Source organism: Eurytemora carolleeae, unplaced genomic scaffold (assembly GCF_000591075.1).
Source record: "Eurytemora carolleeae unplaced genomic scaffold, Eaff_2.0 scaffold762, whole genome shotgun sequence".
In the NCBI taxonomy this organism is placed as follows: Eukaryota; Metazoa; Arthropoda; class Copepoda; order Calanoida; family Temoridae; genus Eurytemora; species Eurytemora carolleeae.
Genome location: NW_019396744.1, coordinates 134,656 through 153,100, shown reverse-complemented (window position 1 = coordinate 153,100; position 18,445 = coordinate 134,656). Strand labels below are relative to the sequence as shown.

The 18,445-nt window shown below is 32.7% G+C and overlaps 1 protein-coding gene across 1 annotated transcript; it reads right to left on the bottom strand.

The window, feature by feature from the left end:
• Positions 1-3,074: 3,074 nt before the first annotated feature.
• LOC111708101 (cell death activator CIDE-3) lies at positions 3,075-17,366 on the bottom strand. The gene is made up of 6 exons (XM_023481365.1): positions 17,314-17,366; positions 12,375-12,431; positions 12,010-12,062; positions 7,734-7,801; positions 5,223-5,320; positions 3,075-4,557 (listed from the first exon to the last, which is right to left on the bottom strand). The coding sequence occupies exons 1-6, from the start codon at positions 17,337-17,339 to the stop codon at positions 4,380-4,382; spliced, it is 480 nt and encodes a 159-aa protein (XP_023337133.1). The 5' UTR covers positions 17,340-17,366; the 3' UTR covers positions 3,075-4,379.
• Between the last annotated feature and the right edge of the window lie 1,079 nt (positions 17,367-18,445).

Sequence of the window (18,445 nt, the reverse complement as noted above, 5' to 3'; positions counted from 1 at the left end):
CTGATCTATACAAAAGATCTAATAACTCAGCATTATATCTTAAAACCGAAAGAATCAAAGGTGTAGAAAGGGGGGGCTATGGGGGCTAATCCCCCCTGGAGAAGTGTGAACTATGATTTTCAGAGGCATTTTGCCCTGTACCAGTATTTAAAGTACGGTTACACAAGCCTTGCCGGTACTAGGAAATGCATTTACCATAGATTAATAACAAAACAGATAGAATACTACATGTCGTCTTTTTAAGATTTAGGGGTTTTACTTTCACATTAACTCTGAGGCAGAAGCGCAGAGGAATTACGGGCATACTTTCTCCCTGTCTTGTAATTCAACGCCGCCTGCGCGGAACTCTGCCTTAGGGTTATTGTAAACGAAAACCCTTAAATCTTGAAAATACGACATCTAGTGTTTTATCTGTCTTGTTATTAATTTATTGCTTTTACAGAATGATTAGCCTGGGACCGATTTGAATGAATTGGATAGGTCGTTGAACTAGGTCGTTGAACTAGGTCGTTAAACTAGATCGTTGAACTACCTACTGAAGGGGTTCAAAATCCTAATCGCCACTTTTAGTCCTCGTGCGCCCATCTTTAACCCTAATCCTACTGAGGAGAGGGGTGGTCAATTTGACCCCCCCCTGTAGTTTTTTTTTATATTACTCAAAAGTATTAACCAAGGGTTGTTAAATTTTCTGACTTCCTAAACACTCATGGCCCTCTCTTTACTCTTTAGGTCTAAAACCGGGCTTTTTTTTGCAAACATTTTTACAAATGAATTATGCAAAAAAATAACCCAACAGGGAAAGGGTTCACTTTGAATCGATGATTTTAAATCTGATCCTGTGGCGATAGACACAGTGGTAGGCGATTATATCAATACAATAAAGACGACTTTTTATTTTCATTTTGACTTATATCAAGCTTTTAAACAGCATGGATACAAAAACATGGAAGCATAGAGAAGCTGTCAATTAATAAAGCTTCTCTTTATTACTTGTAGACTAGCAATTCGGAAAATTATCGCTAAGAATTAAAACTTAAATAAAAAAGTCGTCTTCATTATATTTATATAATCGACTACCGCTGTAGTTCAGTAACCAAGCTTAAATTCACTAAATTTCATCCTGGTATTAATAAATACTTTAACCGGATGAGATCATACCACGAATGGACAGGAGTGTGTGTTTTTTCTCAATAACATTTAACTGTCTATATTCACACAAACTTTAGATTAATAAAAAACAGTTAAACCACTAGATGTCGTCTTTTAAATATTAAGGGGTTTTTCGTTCAAAATAATACTGAGGCAGAAGCCCAAAGGAGTTACTCGCATGCCGCGTTGAATTACAAGACATAGAAAGAGTATGCACGTTACTCCTCCAAGCTTCTGCCTCAGAGTTGTTTTGAACGAAAAGCCCATATGGTGGTGTATTTTTCGACCTACACATATCCGCCATACTCCACTTCTGACCTACGCCAAATCCGCTATACTACACATCCGACCTACTAGCACGTGGTATTACAGCTGCTATATGGACTTGTGGCCGCAGCGCCCGGCCCCCTAGCCTGTCCTAGCCGCAGCGCTTGGCCCAGAAATTGTCTTGACCTAACCTAACCCTCAAATAATACTAAAATAGACAGCTGGCGTAGGTCCGATATTGCAGTTGCTCGGAAAGTTAGTAGGTCAGAAGTACAGTAGGGGGGATGTTGCGTATAGACGATGTAACATTACCGCCCATATATCTTAAAAAGACGACATATAGTGTTATAGCTGTGTTGTTATACATCTATGACTAAAACTCTTATTTATTAGAAAAATTAAGCTTGAGCAAAGTTGGAAGTGAGAAAAATAAAGAAGTAGAAAGTAAAAGGACTTTTATGTAAAATGAAAGAAAGAAAAAAGTTACATAATTCTTTGACCAAAATTTCTAAGAAAGTTTTTAGTTGGAAGAACAATATGGCAAATTTTTTCCTACTGTACCTTCAGAAGATGTTCATTTTTCAGATGGAAAAATCATTTTAAACCATGACATGACCCAAAGCACTTAAAAAATGTAAACAATGCTTGACGATGAAAATGTGTGGTCGGACGAAATAATGTTGAGTTCTGACGTCATTTGTTGTGCGGACGAAAAATGGTGTGGTTTGCTCCAATGTACGGGAAATGTTGTCCCCTAAACATAGATAGATTAAAATCCTCATATGACGTCACTGATTATTGAGGTCAGAGTGACGTCATGTACGGATTTTATCTATCTTAATAAGACGATATTTTCCGTACATTGAGAGTAAACAACCTTATTATACAACCTTGCTCAAAGCACTCAATTTTCAGTTGACCAGTGCATGTAATGTAATGTAGTGCATTTTTTGCGAGAATCTCCGTTTCTCCACAATGTTAGTTTATAAAATAGGGTTTGTAATTTTTTCTTGATCTTTTTGGACCCGTAAAGGCCTTACGGAACCTTTCCCAAAGCTCTTATGAATTATAAACCATTAAAAACATTTGTAATTATCGGCGGAGCCTTTTTAACCCAAATTAAGAAAATATCAGCCTACTGGATTCTGTACAGAGCTGCGTGTGACCTCAACCTGCTAAAAAAAAAAAAATTACTCGTTTTGGGACGATTTCTCCGGATCAATTCCATGTGGAAAAATTGTAAACTTTTTTTCAAAATGTCACACCAAATGTTACGCTCTTACTTAAAAATTGTCTGATTGGTATTAAATAAAATTTTTTCTCTACAATACTGCATTTTCAGCTCAACTACTGTGTCTAGCAAAGGCTTCAGGAAAGGTTCCGTAAGACCTATTCGGGTCCATGGTCCGGAAATAAATGGAAACCTCGAAAGCAATGTAAAAATTATCAAATAAAAAAGTTTATAAGCATTATGTTCTAAAATGTATCATTATTCGGGAGAAAAATTGATCGACTTTAAAATGTCGTCTTTTGTTAAAATTATTAATAAAAACTCCAAAGTTTAAATTTATGATTTTAAGAACGGGTTGGTTCAGCTAATCATCTCACTTTGTAATCAACCACCTCTTATCCTAAAATTGGTCACACAAAAGGTTAAAAAGATTGATCTAATTTTTATTTGTATCTAATTATATGTTTACAATAACGCACCAGTGTGTTTCACAAGAATAAATAAAAGAAACAAAACATTTAAAAGTTTTCAAAAATTTCTAACTACAATACAATTTTTGTTGTTCTTTAAAAAAAAGTTTCAGGTTAATATTTGTGCATGGGTTCAAAACTGTTTTGTTAAAAAATTATAAATTTAATTGTTATAATCAATTTTTAAGTAATGAAGAAAAGTTCTACACAAAATATGAGAATGCAAATGACAATTAGAAACTAAAAAGAACCTGAAGTGAATTTAGTTTTCTATTGAAATTACGCAAACAGTCCATTTAATTAAGTATTAAAAGTATTTTGTATAGTCTCTTCCTTTGTAAGTAACCCTGAAGCTATGGTTTAACTTAAAAAGAAAAGAAAAAAATTGAAACTAAGGCCGAATTTAAGGAATTTGGTTGGCTCCACTTAAAATCATATTCATTATTTCAAGATTGAAGCCGGCGCTCATTTGAAACCTGTTTTTGGCGGATTTTAGACGCGGCTCAAATTCATTAAATTCGGACACTGAATTAATTTATTTTGATATCCTTGGACAATAACTACTTTAAGTTATTGTATTTTCTAAATTTTTCTAATGGCAAATTTTTCACAACATTTTGTTGTACAGAAGTCATGATCTAAATCTAATTATAGAATTAATCAAATATATGTTTTATGGCAGTTTAGGTTTCTTCCATAAACATGTTAAGCATGTTCATAAACTTCATTTATAGTAAATAATTTTTCATCAGATTTCGAAAAAAAGGTGTAATCTGTTCAATATCTTTCTCCAATAAACGGAGAGGAAAAAGTTGAGCTGTTTGTTAATAGTAAATATATTTTACATATTTTTAGATTAGATTTGATCAAATTTTTCATAAAACTCGGAAAGACCAAAAAAAGCGCAATTGAATACTGATGTCTTTTAGTTCTATTTTTATGCCAATTTTAAGATGTGCAAATTCAAATTCCTATTAAATTATTTTGCATAATGAAAACAAATAATTGTGATTAATTATTTTTTAAAATCTTTTTGTGTTTGTTAGTAGCTGAAAACTCGTTATTTCAAATCAAATCAAATCATATATTATTAACATGAATATTTGTAATAAAATGAAGTGTTTGTTTGGTGATTATTTTTGTAGAACTGTGGATTTCGAGGACAAACGAATATTTTATTTTCATGCATTATTAATTCCTTGTCTAATATTTGTATTAAATTTGTAAAAAAACGTAATTGTTGCTATGACCGCAGTATATTTCTAGTTTAGTTTCAGCTGACTGACCCCTTCCTCTTGGACAAACAGAACTGGAAAGTCGTCTTCTTCAATATTCCCGCCATAATTTGACTGTACACGAACATTTGCCTTGAGATGGTTTATCAACGCAGAAGCGAGGTAACTGGCAGGTAAACTCTCGCCATTCTCAAAGAAGCAGGATCTAAAAATAATATTAATCATTACAACGCATTTTTTCGACCTATTTCACTGAAAAATTGAGTCTTTGTGGCATTTTTTAATGAACACAATTATTCCAGTTTAAACATCTAATATCGAAAACATCTGATCTTGAGTTTTTAAAAATGTGATTTATACCATTAAGTATCTTCAATTTAAATTTATTTAATCTATATATCTGTTTGTTTGTTTGTATCTAATAAACGTCAAAACAGCTAAAACGATCGGGCTAAAATTTTGTGTGGTTTCTCGTAAATTAAAATTGTCTAAACATCTAATATCTTTGTCAATTTTTAAGACACGAGAAAGGTAAAAATAGACCACTTTATGAAAAGCTCGAAAGACGCGCAGCCTCGTTTTTATTACTTTCTATGCCGTGCCTTGAATATCAGAAATTAAAGACGACTTCCAAGTCGTCTCTTAATTCCTATGTTTATGTGGGACACCCTGTATTTCCAATTTTTTTTAAAACCCAAAGTCGTATCCATAACAAACTATAAATGTTGGTTGATCAAATAAAGGTTAACACCATCAGGTTGCAAAGATATGGGGATTAGCCAATTTAAGTTTGTGCATCTTTAAAGATTTTTGGAAGAATTGTTAAACATTTTTTAAGAATTATTAACAATTGTTAAAACGAATGTTCACCCATGGGTTGTCAGGGTTGGAGACCAGAGTTGATCCCGGGAGAGAATCATAAGGGCAGTTCTTTCAGGTAGAAGTTCAAGATACTCATCTTCATCAACCTTAATATTACTCTTATAATTTTCATCATCAACCTTATTATTAGTCTTATACTCATCATCATCAACCTTAATATTAGTCATACTCATCTTCATCAACCTTAATATTAGACTTAGACTTATCATCATCAACCTTAATATTAGTCTTATACTCATATTCATCAACCTTAATATAAGACTTATACTCATCTTCATCAACCTTAATATTAGTCTTATACTCGTCATTATCAAACTTAAAAATTACTCTAATACTCATCATCATCATCAACCTTAATATTACTCTTATACTCATCATAATCAACCTTAATATTAGTTTTTTACACATCATCATCAACGTTAAGATTACTCTTATACTCATCATCATCATCAACCTTAATAATAGTCTTATACTCATCTTCATCAACCTTAATATTAGTCTTATACTCATAAGCGTTTACTAGTCATACAAAGTATTGAAATTGCGACAAGAGTGGATGGAATTTATCAGCCATCTTTAAACCTTTTTTCAGTGTAAGTAAATAATTCTGGTTAGTTAGTTATCGGATTTTCAAGAATTCAAATTTTTTTACAAAATTAAAAACCTTTAAGACACATTTTTTTATTTTTATCATTCATAAACCTTCCCTGTGGTCACGTGATGTCCCACAAAAAATTTGGGCCCGATCGGTTCAGCCGTTTTGACGTTTATTGGATACAAACAGACAAACAAACAGACAAGCCAAATTTATATATAGATATATATCTATATAATAAAAAAAGACATTCGTATTTATATATGCTGCGTATATATATATGTTGCGTATTGCCGGCCAAACAGCTGGACCGATTGGGCTGACGTTTTTTGGGGACACTCATGGGTGGCCGGGGAAATTTTTTTTCCAATTTTTTTTTTCATTTTATTTCCACGAGCAACGCCGAGCCCTTCATGCAGCTATTACGTAATATTTTAAACGCTCTGATACAAAAATGTATCTGGATTTTGACAATTAATTACTCCTTTACAACCAAATCTTTGAAACAAGATCATTGTAGTTTTAAAATTAACAGTCCAAGGCTGCAAACAGTTAAGCGGTGAAGTGATGTAAAATTAAAAGACATGACGTTGCAGCACTTGATGCAGTCTTAAAATCTGTTGAATAACTTCCATCCTATCCGAATCTAATTTAAATACTAATAACTATTCATTAGTTTTCGGTCTCTGGATATTTGTTAGTTTTCGACTTCTGGACAATTATTAGTTTCCGGCCTTTGGATATTTAAAAGTTCTCGGCCTCTGGACATTTAATAGTTCTTGGCTTCAGGACATTTATTAGATTTGGTCTCTGGACGTTTATTAGTTTTGGCCTCTGGACATTTATTAGATTTGGTCTCTGGACGTTTATTAGTTTTGGCCTCTGGATATTTATTAGTTTCGTCCTCTGGACATTTATTAGATTTCGCCTCTTGATATTTATTAGTTTAGGCCGTTGGTTTTTGTTAGTTTCGGCCTCAGAACATTTATTAGTTTCGGCCTCTGGACATTTATTAGCTTCGGCCTCTAGATAATTATTATTTTCGACCTCTGGACATTTATTAGTTTCGGTCTCTGGACATTTATTAGCTTCGGCCTCTAGATAATTATTATTTTCGACCTCTGAACATTTATTTGTTTCGGTCTCTGGACATTTATTAGTTTCGACCTCTAGACAATTATTAGTTTCGACCTCAAGATATTTTTTAGTTTCAACCTCTAGATATATTTATTAGTTTCGACCTCTAGACATTTATTAGTTTCGGCTTCTGAACATTAATTGGTGTCGGCCTCTGGACAATTTTTTACTTTCGGTAATTGGACGTTGATTAGTTTATTAGTTTCGATCTCGCGTCAAACTAATAACAACAATGTGCAATGTGCAATGTGCCATGTGAATCCTGTCTGCATCGAAATATTTTCAGTCACTTCTGATCTTACATTCAACATTTGTCAACAAAAGCGTAATTATAGACTATATAAACCTGAATATTTTAATTGCACAGCAGAATCAAAAAGTATAAAATAGCAGATACGAAAAAAATCTACATTTAATAAGTAAAAATCTACATTTAATGGGGAAATATCTAAACGTAGTGGGTAAAAATCTACATTTAATGGGTAAATATCAACATTTAATGGATAAATATCTACATTTAATGGGTAAATATAAACATTTAATGGGTAAAAAGCTACATTTAATGAGTAAAAATCTACATTTTTTGGGTAAAAATCTACATTAATTGGGTAAAATTGGGTTCTAATGTTAAAACTGGTTAAAAATGGACTTTTATATAGATATTTCAAAATATGAATTGTGTAAGATCAAATTTGTTCAGTTTGAAATATCAAAGGTTTACACCATCATGTTGCACAACTCAAATCCTTTATTAAAAAATTAGTTACCTCTGTTCCATCTTCTTCAAGTACAACCCAAACCTCCTCCTCCTGCCCGTACCCGATCAGATCCCGTCCTACAGGATATAATTCATTTCAACGTTCCATTTCATAGACAGGACATTTCATAGATAGGACATTTCATAGATAGGACATTTTATAGATAGGACATTTTATAGATAGGACATTTCATAGACAGGACATTTCATAGATAGGACATTTCATAGATAGAACATTTTATAGATAGGACATTTCATAGATAAGACATTTCATAGATAGGACATTTCATAGATAGGACATTTCATAGATAGGACATTTTATAGATAGGACTTTTTATAGATAGGACATTTCATAGATAGGACATTTCATAGATAAGACATTTAATAGAGAGGACATTTCATAGATAGGACATTTCATAGATAGGACATTTCATAGATAGAACATTTCATAGATGCGACATTTCAAAGATGGGACATTTCATAGGACATTTCATAGATAGGACATTTCATAGATAGGACATTTCATAGATAGGATATTTCATAGATAGGACATTTAATATTTAGGACATTTCATAGATAGGATATATAATATTGAGGACATGTAATATTTAGGAAATTTCATAGATAGGACATTTCATAGATATGACATTTCATATACGTAAAACATTTCATAGAAAGGACATTTAATTTCTAGAACATTTCATAGAAAGGACATTCTTTAAACAGTAAATTTCATGGCAGGTCATTTTTGTAAATTGGGAATTTCTTAAAAAGGATATTTCATAACTTGAACATTCTATAGATTATTAGTTATGGACAGTATGGTACATTATCTAAATGAAAGTATATGCATGAAACATACATTGATAAAAAGACAACTCTGGAATAGAAGTCCACTTTTAAGCTCAAGTTATGACTTTAAATAGTCCAGTGAACATTAGGCACAACGATTGTGCCGTGTAAAACGATGTTCAATGTTCAATGTTCAATGTTCATTGTTCAATGTTCAATGTTCAATGTTCAGTATTCAATATTCAATATTCAATGTTCAATGTTCAATGTTCAATGTTCAATGTTCAATGTTCAATATTCAATGTTCAATGTTCAATGTTCAATGTTCATTGTTCAATATTCGATATTTAATGTTCAATGTTCAATGGTTAATGTTTTATGCACAGTATTTTCCAATTTCTAATATCGTTCTATAAGACTGAACTAGGGTAAACAGTAAACAGTACCCTAGGGATATAAAATTGAATTCTAACTTGTGTAAGTTCCAGCATGTTTTTTATACCATTAAAGAGACTGGACACGTAATTTGAAGTTACTCTCCATTTTAAGGGATAGGTCAGATTCACAAAGGCACTCTTTACACTTTTGTCTGGGAAATAAAGATAACACTGGAATGATCAGATAAAGGTTTGTGGGATTATTATCAATTGGACATGTCATTTTTTTAATTGAGGGTTACTTGAAATTACGTCTTTAGTCCCTTTAACTTGTAAGAGTTGCAGAATGTTTTTAATACCATTATGTAGAATAAATGAGCCTGGAGTTCCAGTGCACAGAGAATATAAAATTGTTTTACACAAATAGGACTGGCATATGTAATTAGGACTGGGCATATGTAAATAGGACTGGACATATGTAAATAGGACTGGACATATGTAAATAGGACTGGGCATATGTAAATAGGACTGGGCACATGTAAATGGGCATATGTAAATAGGACTGGACATATGTAAATAGGACTGGGCATATGTAAATAGGACTGGGCATATGTAAATAGGACTGGGCATATGTAAATAGGACTGGGCATATGTAAAGAAAAAAGATTGTTAATTAAGTTAACAATCAAAAGAATGGATAATAGAGTATCTACCGAAAGTTTCATTTCCGTTTTTACGTCGGAAATTCTGGAAAAACTTTATAAGCGGAAAATTTTCCGACATTTCCAGCTTCAGGCGGAAATTTCCGTGACGGAAAATTATTTCCGTCGAAAAAAATTCTGACGGAAAATTGGACACTCTAATGGATAATATGCGAAGGATATAAATCACGCTTTAAATTGAAAATTTGAAAATCAGTAATCATTTGTAATTAATTAACCCCCAGAATAGTTAAATTACTAACCTACCTTTAACAATTGCCCATTATTGTCAATAAAAAAAGTTATAAACCATAATCATAAAATATTGATTATCAATCAATATTCTTATAATTATCAAACGACCGGAAATTGTCAAACATTAATTATAAAAGCCATCAACGACCGGAAATTGTCAAACATTAATAATCGTAAAAATTTCCCGTTTAACAATAAAAAACCTTTACCGGTCAGAAATTATTAGCGAATGGTCCAAATCAAATCAAATCCAGTCCTACTTCCGGACTAGATGTGTCCAGTCCTCCTTCTGGACTAGATGTGTCCAGTCCTACTTCTGGACTAGATGTGTCCAGTCCTACTTCTGGACTAGATGTGTCCAGTCCACTTCTGGACTAGATGTGTCCCGTCCTAATTCTGGACTAGATGTGCCTAGTCCTACTTCTGGACTAGATGTGTCCAGTCCTACTTCTGGACTAGATGTGTCCAGTCCTACTTCTGGACTAGATGTGTCCAGTCCTACTTCAGGACTAGATGTGTTGAGTCCTACATCTGGACTAGATGTGTCCAGTCCTACTTCTGGACTAGATCTTTCCAGTCCTACATCTGGACTAGATGTGCCCAGTCCTACTTCTGGACTAGATGTGTCCAGTCCTACTTCTGGACTAGATGTGCCCAGTCCTACTTCTGGACTAGATGTGTACAGTCCTACTTCTGAACTAGATGTGTCCATTCCTCCTTCTGGACTAGATGTCTCCAGTCCTACTTCTGGACTAGATGTGTCCATTCCTACTTCTGAACTAGATGTGTCCAGTCCTACTTCTGGACTAGATGTGTCCAGTCCTACTTCCGGACTAGATGTGCCCAGTCCTACTTCTGGATTAGATGTGTCCAGTCCTCTTTCTGGACTAGATGTGTCCAGTCCTACTTCTGGACTAGATGTGTTCAGTCCTACTTCTGGACTAGATGTGTGCAGTCCTACTTCTGGACTAGATTTGTGCAGTCCTACTTCTGGAATAGATGTGTTCAGTCCTACTTCCGGACTAAATGTGTCCAGTCCTACTTCTGGACTAGATGTGTCCAGTCCTACTTCTGGACTAGATGTTCCCAGTCCTTCTGCACTAGATGTGTTCAGTCCTCCTTCTGGATTAGATGTGTCCAGTCCTCCTTCTGGACTAGATGTGTCCAGTCCTACTTCTGGAATAGATGTGTCCAGTCCTACTTCTGGACTAGATGTGTTCAGTTCTACTTCTGGACTAGATGTGTTCAGTCCTTCTTCTGGACTAGATGTGTCCAGTCCTACTTCTGGACTAGATGTGTGCAGTCCTACTTCCGGACTAGATGTGTCCAGTCCTCCTTCTGGACTAGATGTGTCCAGTCCTCCTGAATTAGATGTGTCCAGTCCTACTTCCGGACTAGATGTGTCCAGTCCTCCTGGACTAGATGTATCCAGTCCTACTTCTGGACTAGATGTGTTTAGTCCTTCTTCTGGACTAGATGTGTCCAGTCCTACTTCTGGACTAGATGTGCCCAGTCCTACTTCTGGACTAGATGTGTCCAGTCCTACTTCAGGACTAGATGTGCCCAGTCCTACTTCAGGACTAGATGTGTCCAGTCCTACTTTTAGACTATATTTAAAAAGTTGGAATTGCTTAAAATTGTTTTGTTTAGGTTTGTCTATTGTTATTCTGTTCGTATCAAACTCAAGCCTCCCCAGACCATTGACTCAGTGAAAAAAGAGAAATATCATTGAAACAGTTTTAGGATGCACTTTATAAGATACAAACTGCATTATCTCACAGTTGTGCTAGTAATGCATTGTGCATTGTGCATTGTGCATTTTTCTTGTTTTAAACTAAAACAAAGTTTATTTTCAGAGAATCCACGAAAATATTTTATATTTATTATTTATAACGATAGTTTTACAACAATGTTTCTTTCAAATATATTTTTACATTTTGAAATTAAAATCAAATATGTGATTATATGTATCAGATTAAAAAACCTTTATTTTTTCTCTGAATTTACTGATATTTGAACCAATGTCACATCAACTAAGGGACCGGTAACTCAAATTTTCTTTACAACCTAATGTCTCATGGACCTGGATCAAACAGTCAAATATCAAAGGTTACATCATCAAATTGCAAAGATAAAAAATGATAAAAAATTTACATCTAACCTTGCTGGATCAGATCTTGTAAACTCCAGACAAACACAACTTTTTCAGTTGATCTGGTTCAAGATATACTTCATCATCATCATCATCATCATCATCATCATCATCATCATCATCATCATCATCATCATCATCATCACATCATCATTTAGCATCTTATTATCATCATCATCATCATCATCATTCATCATCATCATTCATCATCATCATTATCAGTATCATCATCATCATCATCATCATCATCATCATAGTCAATGTAATTTTTATAATTTACATATTATCAATAATTTTTATCAAAACAATATAAAATGATCGCAATCATCATGATTAATAATTTAATGAATTTTTACAAATATAAAGTAAAATTCCTGAATTTGTCCATAATAGTAAACGTTCTTCCATCTTTAAATGAGTGTGCTGGGTCCCTAAAACAAAATGAAGACTTAAAAATCACATTTCAATCAATTTAAGAGTTGCCATAAACGATTCACAACAGTTTAACACTTCAGATGTCCGTTGATATGTATAGAGTGGAATATTCGACTAAAAGCTTTATCTGGTCAAGGATGCATTTGCATTCTATGCCTTAAACCTTTAAATTGTGGTGTCTTTAGTAAAGTGATAAAGGTTTAAAAGGTATCGTTGTGAATTAGGTACTACTTAGAATTACAATGACAGTCCCTTTAAATTGTTATCAAATAATCTTTTAAAATCGAGTGGAAGGGAGGGCCGGGGGGAGGGTGGTTATAAAGGGGGTGGGGGTGGATTTTATAAAAGTTGGCTGAGAGAAAGATGAAATCAACTAATCTCAAACTTTGCCAATCTTTCCATCATTGGGGCGAGGGAGGGACACCATGAGCCTCTGCTATGCAGACATGAGCCTCCCAGATTTGCTAGGCAGACTGAGCCTCCGCTATGCAGTTATGAGCATGTGCAATAGATCAAAATGTGCTTGTGTAATACAGGAGGTTTTTTAAACTTGTGTTTTAAGTTTAGATAAAAGATTTTTTACAGCTTTTTCGGCTTAGTGGCTTGTGAGGTTTCTCAAAGATGGGAAGTATTTATAAAATATCATAAATAGTGCCTAATTATGACTAATAAAGTGGTATATAAAACACTAAACATTTTTACCCCCCGAAAAAATATTCATAGAAAAAAATTTAATTAAATTTCATTTAATTTTTTACAATCTTTGATTTAAGCGATACCATTTTTGTAGTTTAAATTAAACCTAGAAAATTTGTATCATTTAGGAAAATCTTAACATTTTAAAGAAAGGTATTGTTTAAATCAAAGATTACAACAAAACAAAATAAGTTTACTTCAGAAATATTTCTCCAAATATCTTCCTTTCTGCGTAAGAAATGCTTACAGTTTAAGTATAAATCCATTTATGTTTCTAATCATGACAATCAATAAATAACTAATCTTAGTAAAACATTTTGCCTCTACGTCAAAAAAAATATGTTAAATTTTTCATTGCACTTAAAACCAAGATTTAAAAAAATCTCTGCTGTATGGTGGAGGTTCGTTCACTGCATAGCGGAGACACGGTCTGCATAACGGAAGCTTGTTCTGCATAGTGGAGGCTCGGTCTGCCTGGCAAATGTGGGAGACTCGTGTCTCAATAGAGGAGGCTCATGGCGTCCGGGGGTTCCCTCCCTCATGGAGCAGGAGTTTCAATTGGATAAAATTGGGTTGATGATTACTATCTATAAAAGGAATCAAGGATTGTTCACAAACAACTTCAGTTGGATACTGACAGTAAATGGCGTGTTTGTGATACTATTTTATTGTGTAACGTAAAACAATGAATGTTCTTTTATAAAATTAAACCTGAGAATTTATGGGAGAGCTGGAGATACTTAGAATTTAATTTTCTTGGGATAAAGTGGATTTAGAATGAATGACGGAGTTGCAATAAGGTGAAAATGAGAAATAAAGAGACTGCTAACGTCTTTTCAAGTGACACTTATTACAATTATTACATTCAAGATTGGCTACGGCACCCTCTAAACATTATGTCTAATCGTTAATTTTTTTCATCTAAAAATCGATGCTTTTTAATTGTGATTTCTCAACAAAAGAGACTTCTAAACTACAAACAAAAAACGAGAACGGAAATTAGCAGAATATATCCCTTTGGGTCATTACTCATTCAAAGTCTAATCACCGCACTTTGTGATCAATATCTCCGATTTTGCTCAAAATTTCAGGAAACCTTTTTTAGGGAAAATGCAATATTTTATATTAGTGTGCAGGTGAAATTAGGCATATTTTCTAATTTATGAAGTTTAAATTTAATTTAGATATTTCTAGGTTATTATAAAGGTTGAATTCTGAACAGAGCGTAACTTTGTATTCTCTATATTTTATATATTTGAAACAAAATTTAATTCCAAGAAAAAATATTAAATTTCTATATTTTCAATTCATTTTCCGCCTTTTTTCAGCGAGAGGTTTAGTTAAATACAAATATGGAAATTAGTATTTGGAAAGGATTTTTTTCAGTTAAAAAGCAAAAGAAACAGTTATTACAAAATGCAGTATCAGGGGCGTAAATAAGGATTCTGTAATATAATAATAGTTTTACTCTAAGAGGAAAAAGATGTTACTTTTTTAAATCTTTAGAAAAGCTACTCTGTAAAACTTTGAACAAGTATTGGCTTTTTGCATTTATTCTTATTTTTAATTTCTAAAATTTTCTTGTCGTCGATGTAGTGGTATGTTAAGATCTTAAATAAATATAATATGGAAATGACATTATTTAGAAGTAAAAATGTAGTTTTCATTGCCCATACCCTTTTTTTCTATTAAAAAAAATAGTTGTAACAACTATTACTTTAAAATTTAGAATCATTTAGAATATGTTGACTAAATATCTGAATTATCTGAAGTATCTGCACATTTTCGTGCAAATTGAAAAGATATTCAATTTTAAAATCAACTTTTTAAATTCTAGGGGGGGGGGGTAAATAACCCCAATAACCCCCCTTATTTACGCCACTGTGCAGTACATATGAAATTATAATTTATAGAAAATTCAAGCCTCTTATTCCATCCAGTAACATGAGGATTAAATCTTTACATAAAAATCAAAAGTAAATTCCAAAAAATTCTCAAATCCATGGCAAAAAAGTAAAATTTTTCTAGAAGAACCGGCAATCTTATATTTGAGTGAAAACATCTGCATCGTGAATATAAACCCTGTTTTGACCAGTGCAGCAGAGTCCAGATAAATACTCTCAACTTCTCAAGTGAGATACAAATAATACAGATGGAACATGGGACTTTATTTGCGTCGTTGTGATGTTTAAAGCAATTCCCACAAAGCATGAGACTGTGCAGACGATGCAAAGAAACAGTGTAAATTCTGTACAGTCGCCTCTGAAGACACATTCTTGTGGGGTAACCCTGCACTGCGGGATGCGTCAGGAAATACAAATTTTTAAAAAAGCAAATTCTTATGACGACATTTAGAAGGCTTACAGATGTTCTCTGAGAAAAATTTTTTCTTCTTCAAAGTTGTTTAAAACCTTAAGTTTTTTGTACGTCTTAGTGGGGTTTAGAGGTTTTTCGGGTTTGTATTGTAGTTTGTTTGTTTGGCCATTATTTAGTTTTCGGATTTTGGGAATACAATATAAAGGATCAGTCGAAGGTTTGATAACATGAGGGTCGACTTTTAACGACAAAGATTTCCTAGTGTCCTATCCGTATAATCTGTGGACGGTTTCCTAGTGTCCTATCCGTATAATCTGTGGACGCTTTCCTAGTGTCCTATCCGTATAATTTGTGGATGGTTTCCTAGTGTTCTATCCGTATAATCTGTGGATGGTTTTCTAGTGTCCTATCGGTATAATCTGTGGATGGAAAGTATAGCATTCAAGAAATTGCATAAGGAAATAATATTCGGAAACTTCACAGCTTTTTCTGATCAGTTTTGTTAGAGCTCATTAACAATCTATAATGTTTAGTTTTAGATTAAAACTAATTTTATTTCAGTCATTTTATATTGGTGTTTTTTCTTTTGTGAATTGTTTATTTGTTTCAAAAACAATAAATTGCATAAATTTTCTTTTTGTTTTCGTTCTTAAAAGTTAGATATGTTCATAACCAACGAGTGCTGAAAATATATCTTATAATTTCGCGATTAATCAGGCTAAATCATTATTTTACTAAAATACAGGGTAACTCATGAAACATGACAGTTGGTGAATAGTTTGAATGTCTTCTTCAATATACAGTATTAGATATAGATAGAAGACTTTTTGCAGTTTATTTCATTGAAACTCAAGTGTATCTTACTTTGAAATAAATATAGAAATTTTTATTATTCTCTTTTCTGTCAAACGGCTTGAAAAATTATGGAAGAAGACATTTTAAACTATTCACCGACTATCATGTTTCGTGGAACACCCTGGGCATTAAAAAAAACGAAATATTTCTAAAGAATGCATTTTTTCATGCAATACAAATCATCATAATTGCAATTATAAAGTCAATGCTGAGAAATGTGTTGTTAACAAAAAAAATGTCGCCACAAAAAACTTTCTAGTTTAAAGAACCTTCAACTTAAAGTTTCTTTATTATTTAGAAAGTGAAACATTCTTTCAAATATCTGAACAATCCCTTGAAATATGTTAATTTTCAAATATCTGAACAATCCCTTGAAATATGTTAATTTTCAGCACAGAAGTTTGGTTTGTGGGAGAAAAAGTTTAAACTAGAAAACTTCAAAAATGAATAAAAAAATTATCCGTCAAAGAATTATCTAAGGCGGTAGACAATTATTTCAACATAATGAAGACGACTTTCGGTTTATTTTTGATTTATATCAAGCTTTAAATAGCATGGGAACATGGAAACATGGAAATAAAGAAAAGCTGTCAATTGAAAAAGCTTCTTGTTAAGCACTTGCAAACTTAAACAAAAAAGTCGTCTCCATTATATTGATATAATCGCCTATCACCGTATCTAATTAGATTACAAATATAAGCAAATATTGAAAATTTCTTTCTTTTAAATATCTATGAAGCTTATCTTGTCCCTTTGTTTTTTATACCTGTTGTTCGGAAAACGGCAAAACCGATCGATTTTTTTTTAAAACCTTATAACCCACAGGAATTTTTATGGTCGGTCGAAATTAAATTTTTTGCCTCCCAAATTTTTTTTTAAATCAACAAATATAAACAAGGAAAATTAAGAAATTTGAAATGGGCATTTTTTAATGTGCGAAATTAAAAACTAAAATTTTTCCAAGAGAAAGGGGCGAGAAGCAGAAGTCGTTTATTTAATACAAATCCTTACTCCTTTCTGTCTATCTGAACTGCCATTGTAAAGGATGCGTCTGAAAAAAAATTATGAAAATGAATAATCTAAATTTAGCTGAGATTGATAGATTAATGGCAATACAGATTTGTGTCTTTTCAAGATTTTGGGGTTTTTCGTTCTAAATAACCCTTAGGCGCGCGCGCATGCTCTCTCTCTGACTTGTGATTTAACGATGCCTGCGCGGAACTCCTTTGGGCTTCTGCCTCAGGGTAAAAATTTTAAGAAAATCCATAAATCTTGGAAAGACGAATTCGAGTGTTCTATGTTTATTCTTTAAAATGATGTTCAAGTTAGACGTTTTTTATGGTTCAAGTTTTCTGCAACCTCACCTTTCAGAATAATAAAAAAATTTAATATTTTTTTTATCTATGTATTTGCTCTTGATAAATTAAAATCGAGTTACCCAGAAAGGATGCGACTTCAGATCAGTCTTTCTTTATTCTTACTCATGACTCATGACAAACTCAAAGATATTTTATTGAACAAAGGAATTGAGTCTTAGCCACAAACTCTGTTTTTCTAAACCCTATATCTTTGGATTCCAATGTCGTAGAGCTTAGATATTTTAAACTATGAATTCTGTTGGATCAAATAATATAAGGTTGAATTATCAAAGATTTACGACATTGGGTTCCAAAAATATAGGGATTATAATTTCAGAGTTTGTGGCAAAGACTCAATTCCTTTCTGAACAAATTCATTTAAAAACTATGTTGTGTAGCCGATTTGTATCATTTTGCGAATCTATGTGTAAAAGTCGCAAGCTCAGCATCCGACTATTGTTTGATTTATGCAAAATGACCAAAGAACAAAATTATGTACGAATTTATCTAATATTGCAAATGAAACCTATGTTGATAAACTATCTTTGAAAATGTCTCTAGTAAAGTCAAATATGATTTACGCGAATCCGGCTGAAAACGCGTGGAGAATTCCACTGTTAAAAGATTTACTATTAATCCGGTCCAATCAAAATGTCTTAGACGGATGTAATTATGATGAAATAGCTGAAACTATTGACGATATATGTAAAAACTAACTAAGTTTTTTGTTATTGTTTTCGACTATACATTAATTATATATTTATATGTTATATATCTCAAGGCAG

Coding starts and splice junctions, on each gene's coding strand:
- LOC111708101 (XM_023481365.1), bottom strand. CDS start 17,339: ATGGCAGTTCAGATAGACAGAAAGGA. Junction 12,432..17,313: donor GTTCAGATAGACAGAAAGGA/GTAAGGATTTGT, acceptor ATTTTGTTTTAG/GGACCCAGCACACTCATTTA. Junction 7,802..12,009: donor ACAAGATCTGATCCAGCAAG/GTTAGATGTAAA, acceptor TATATCCTGTAG/GACGGGATCTGATCGGGTAC.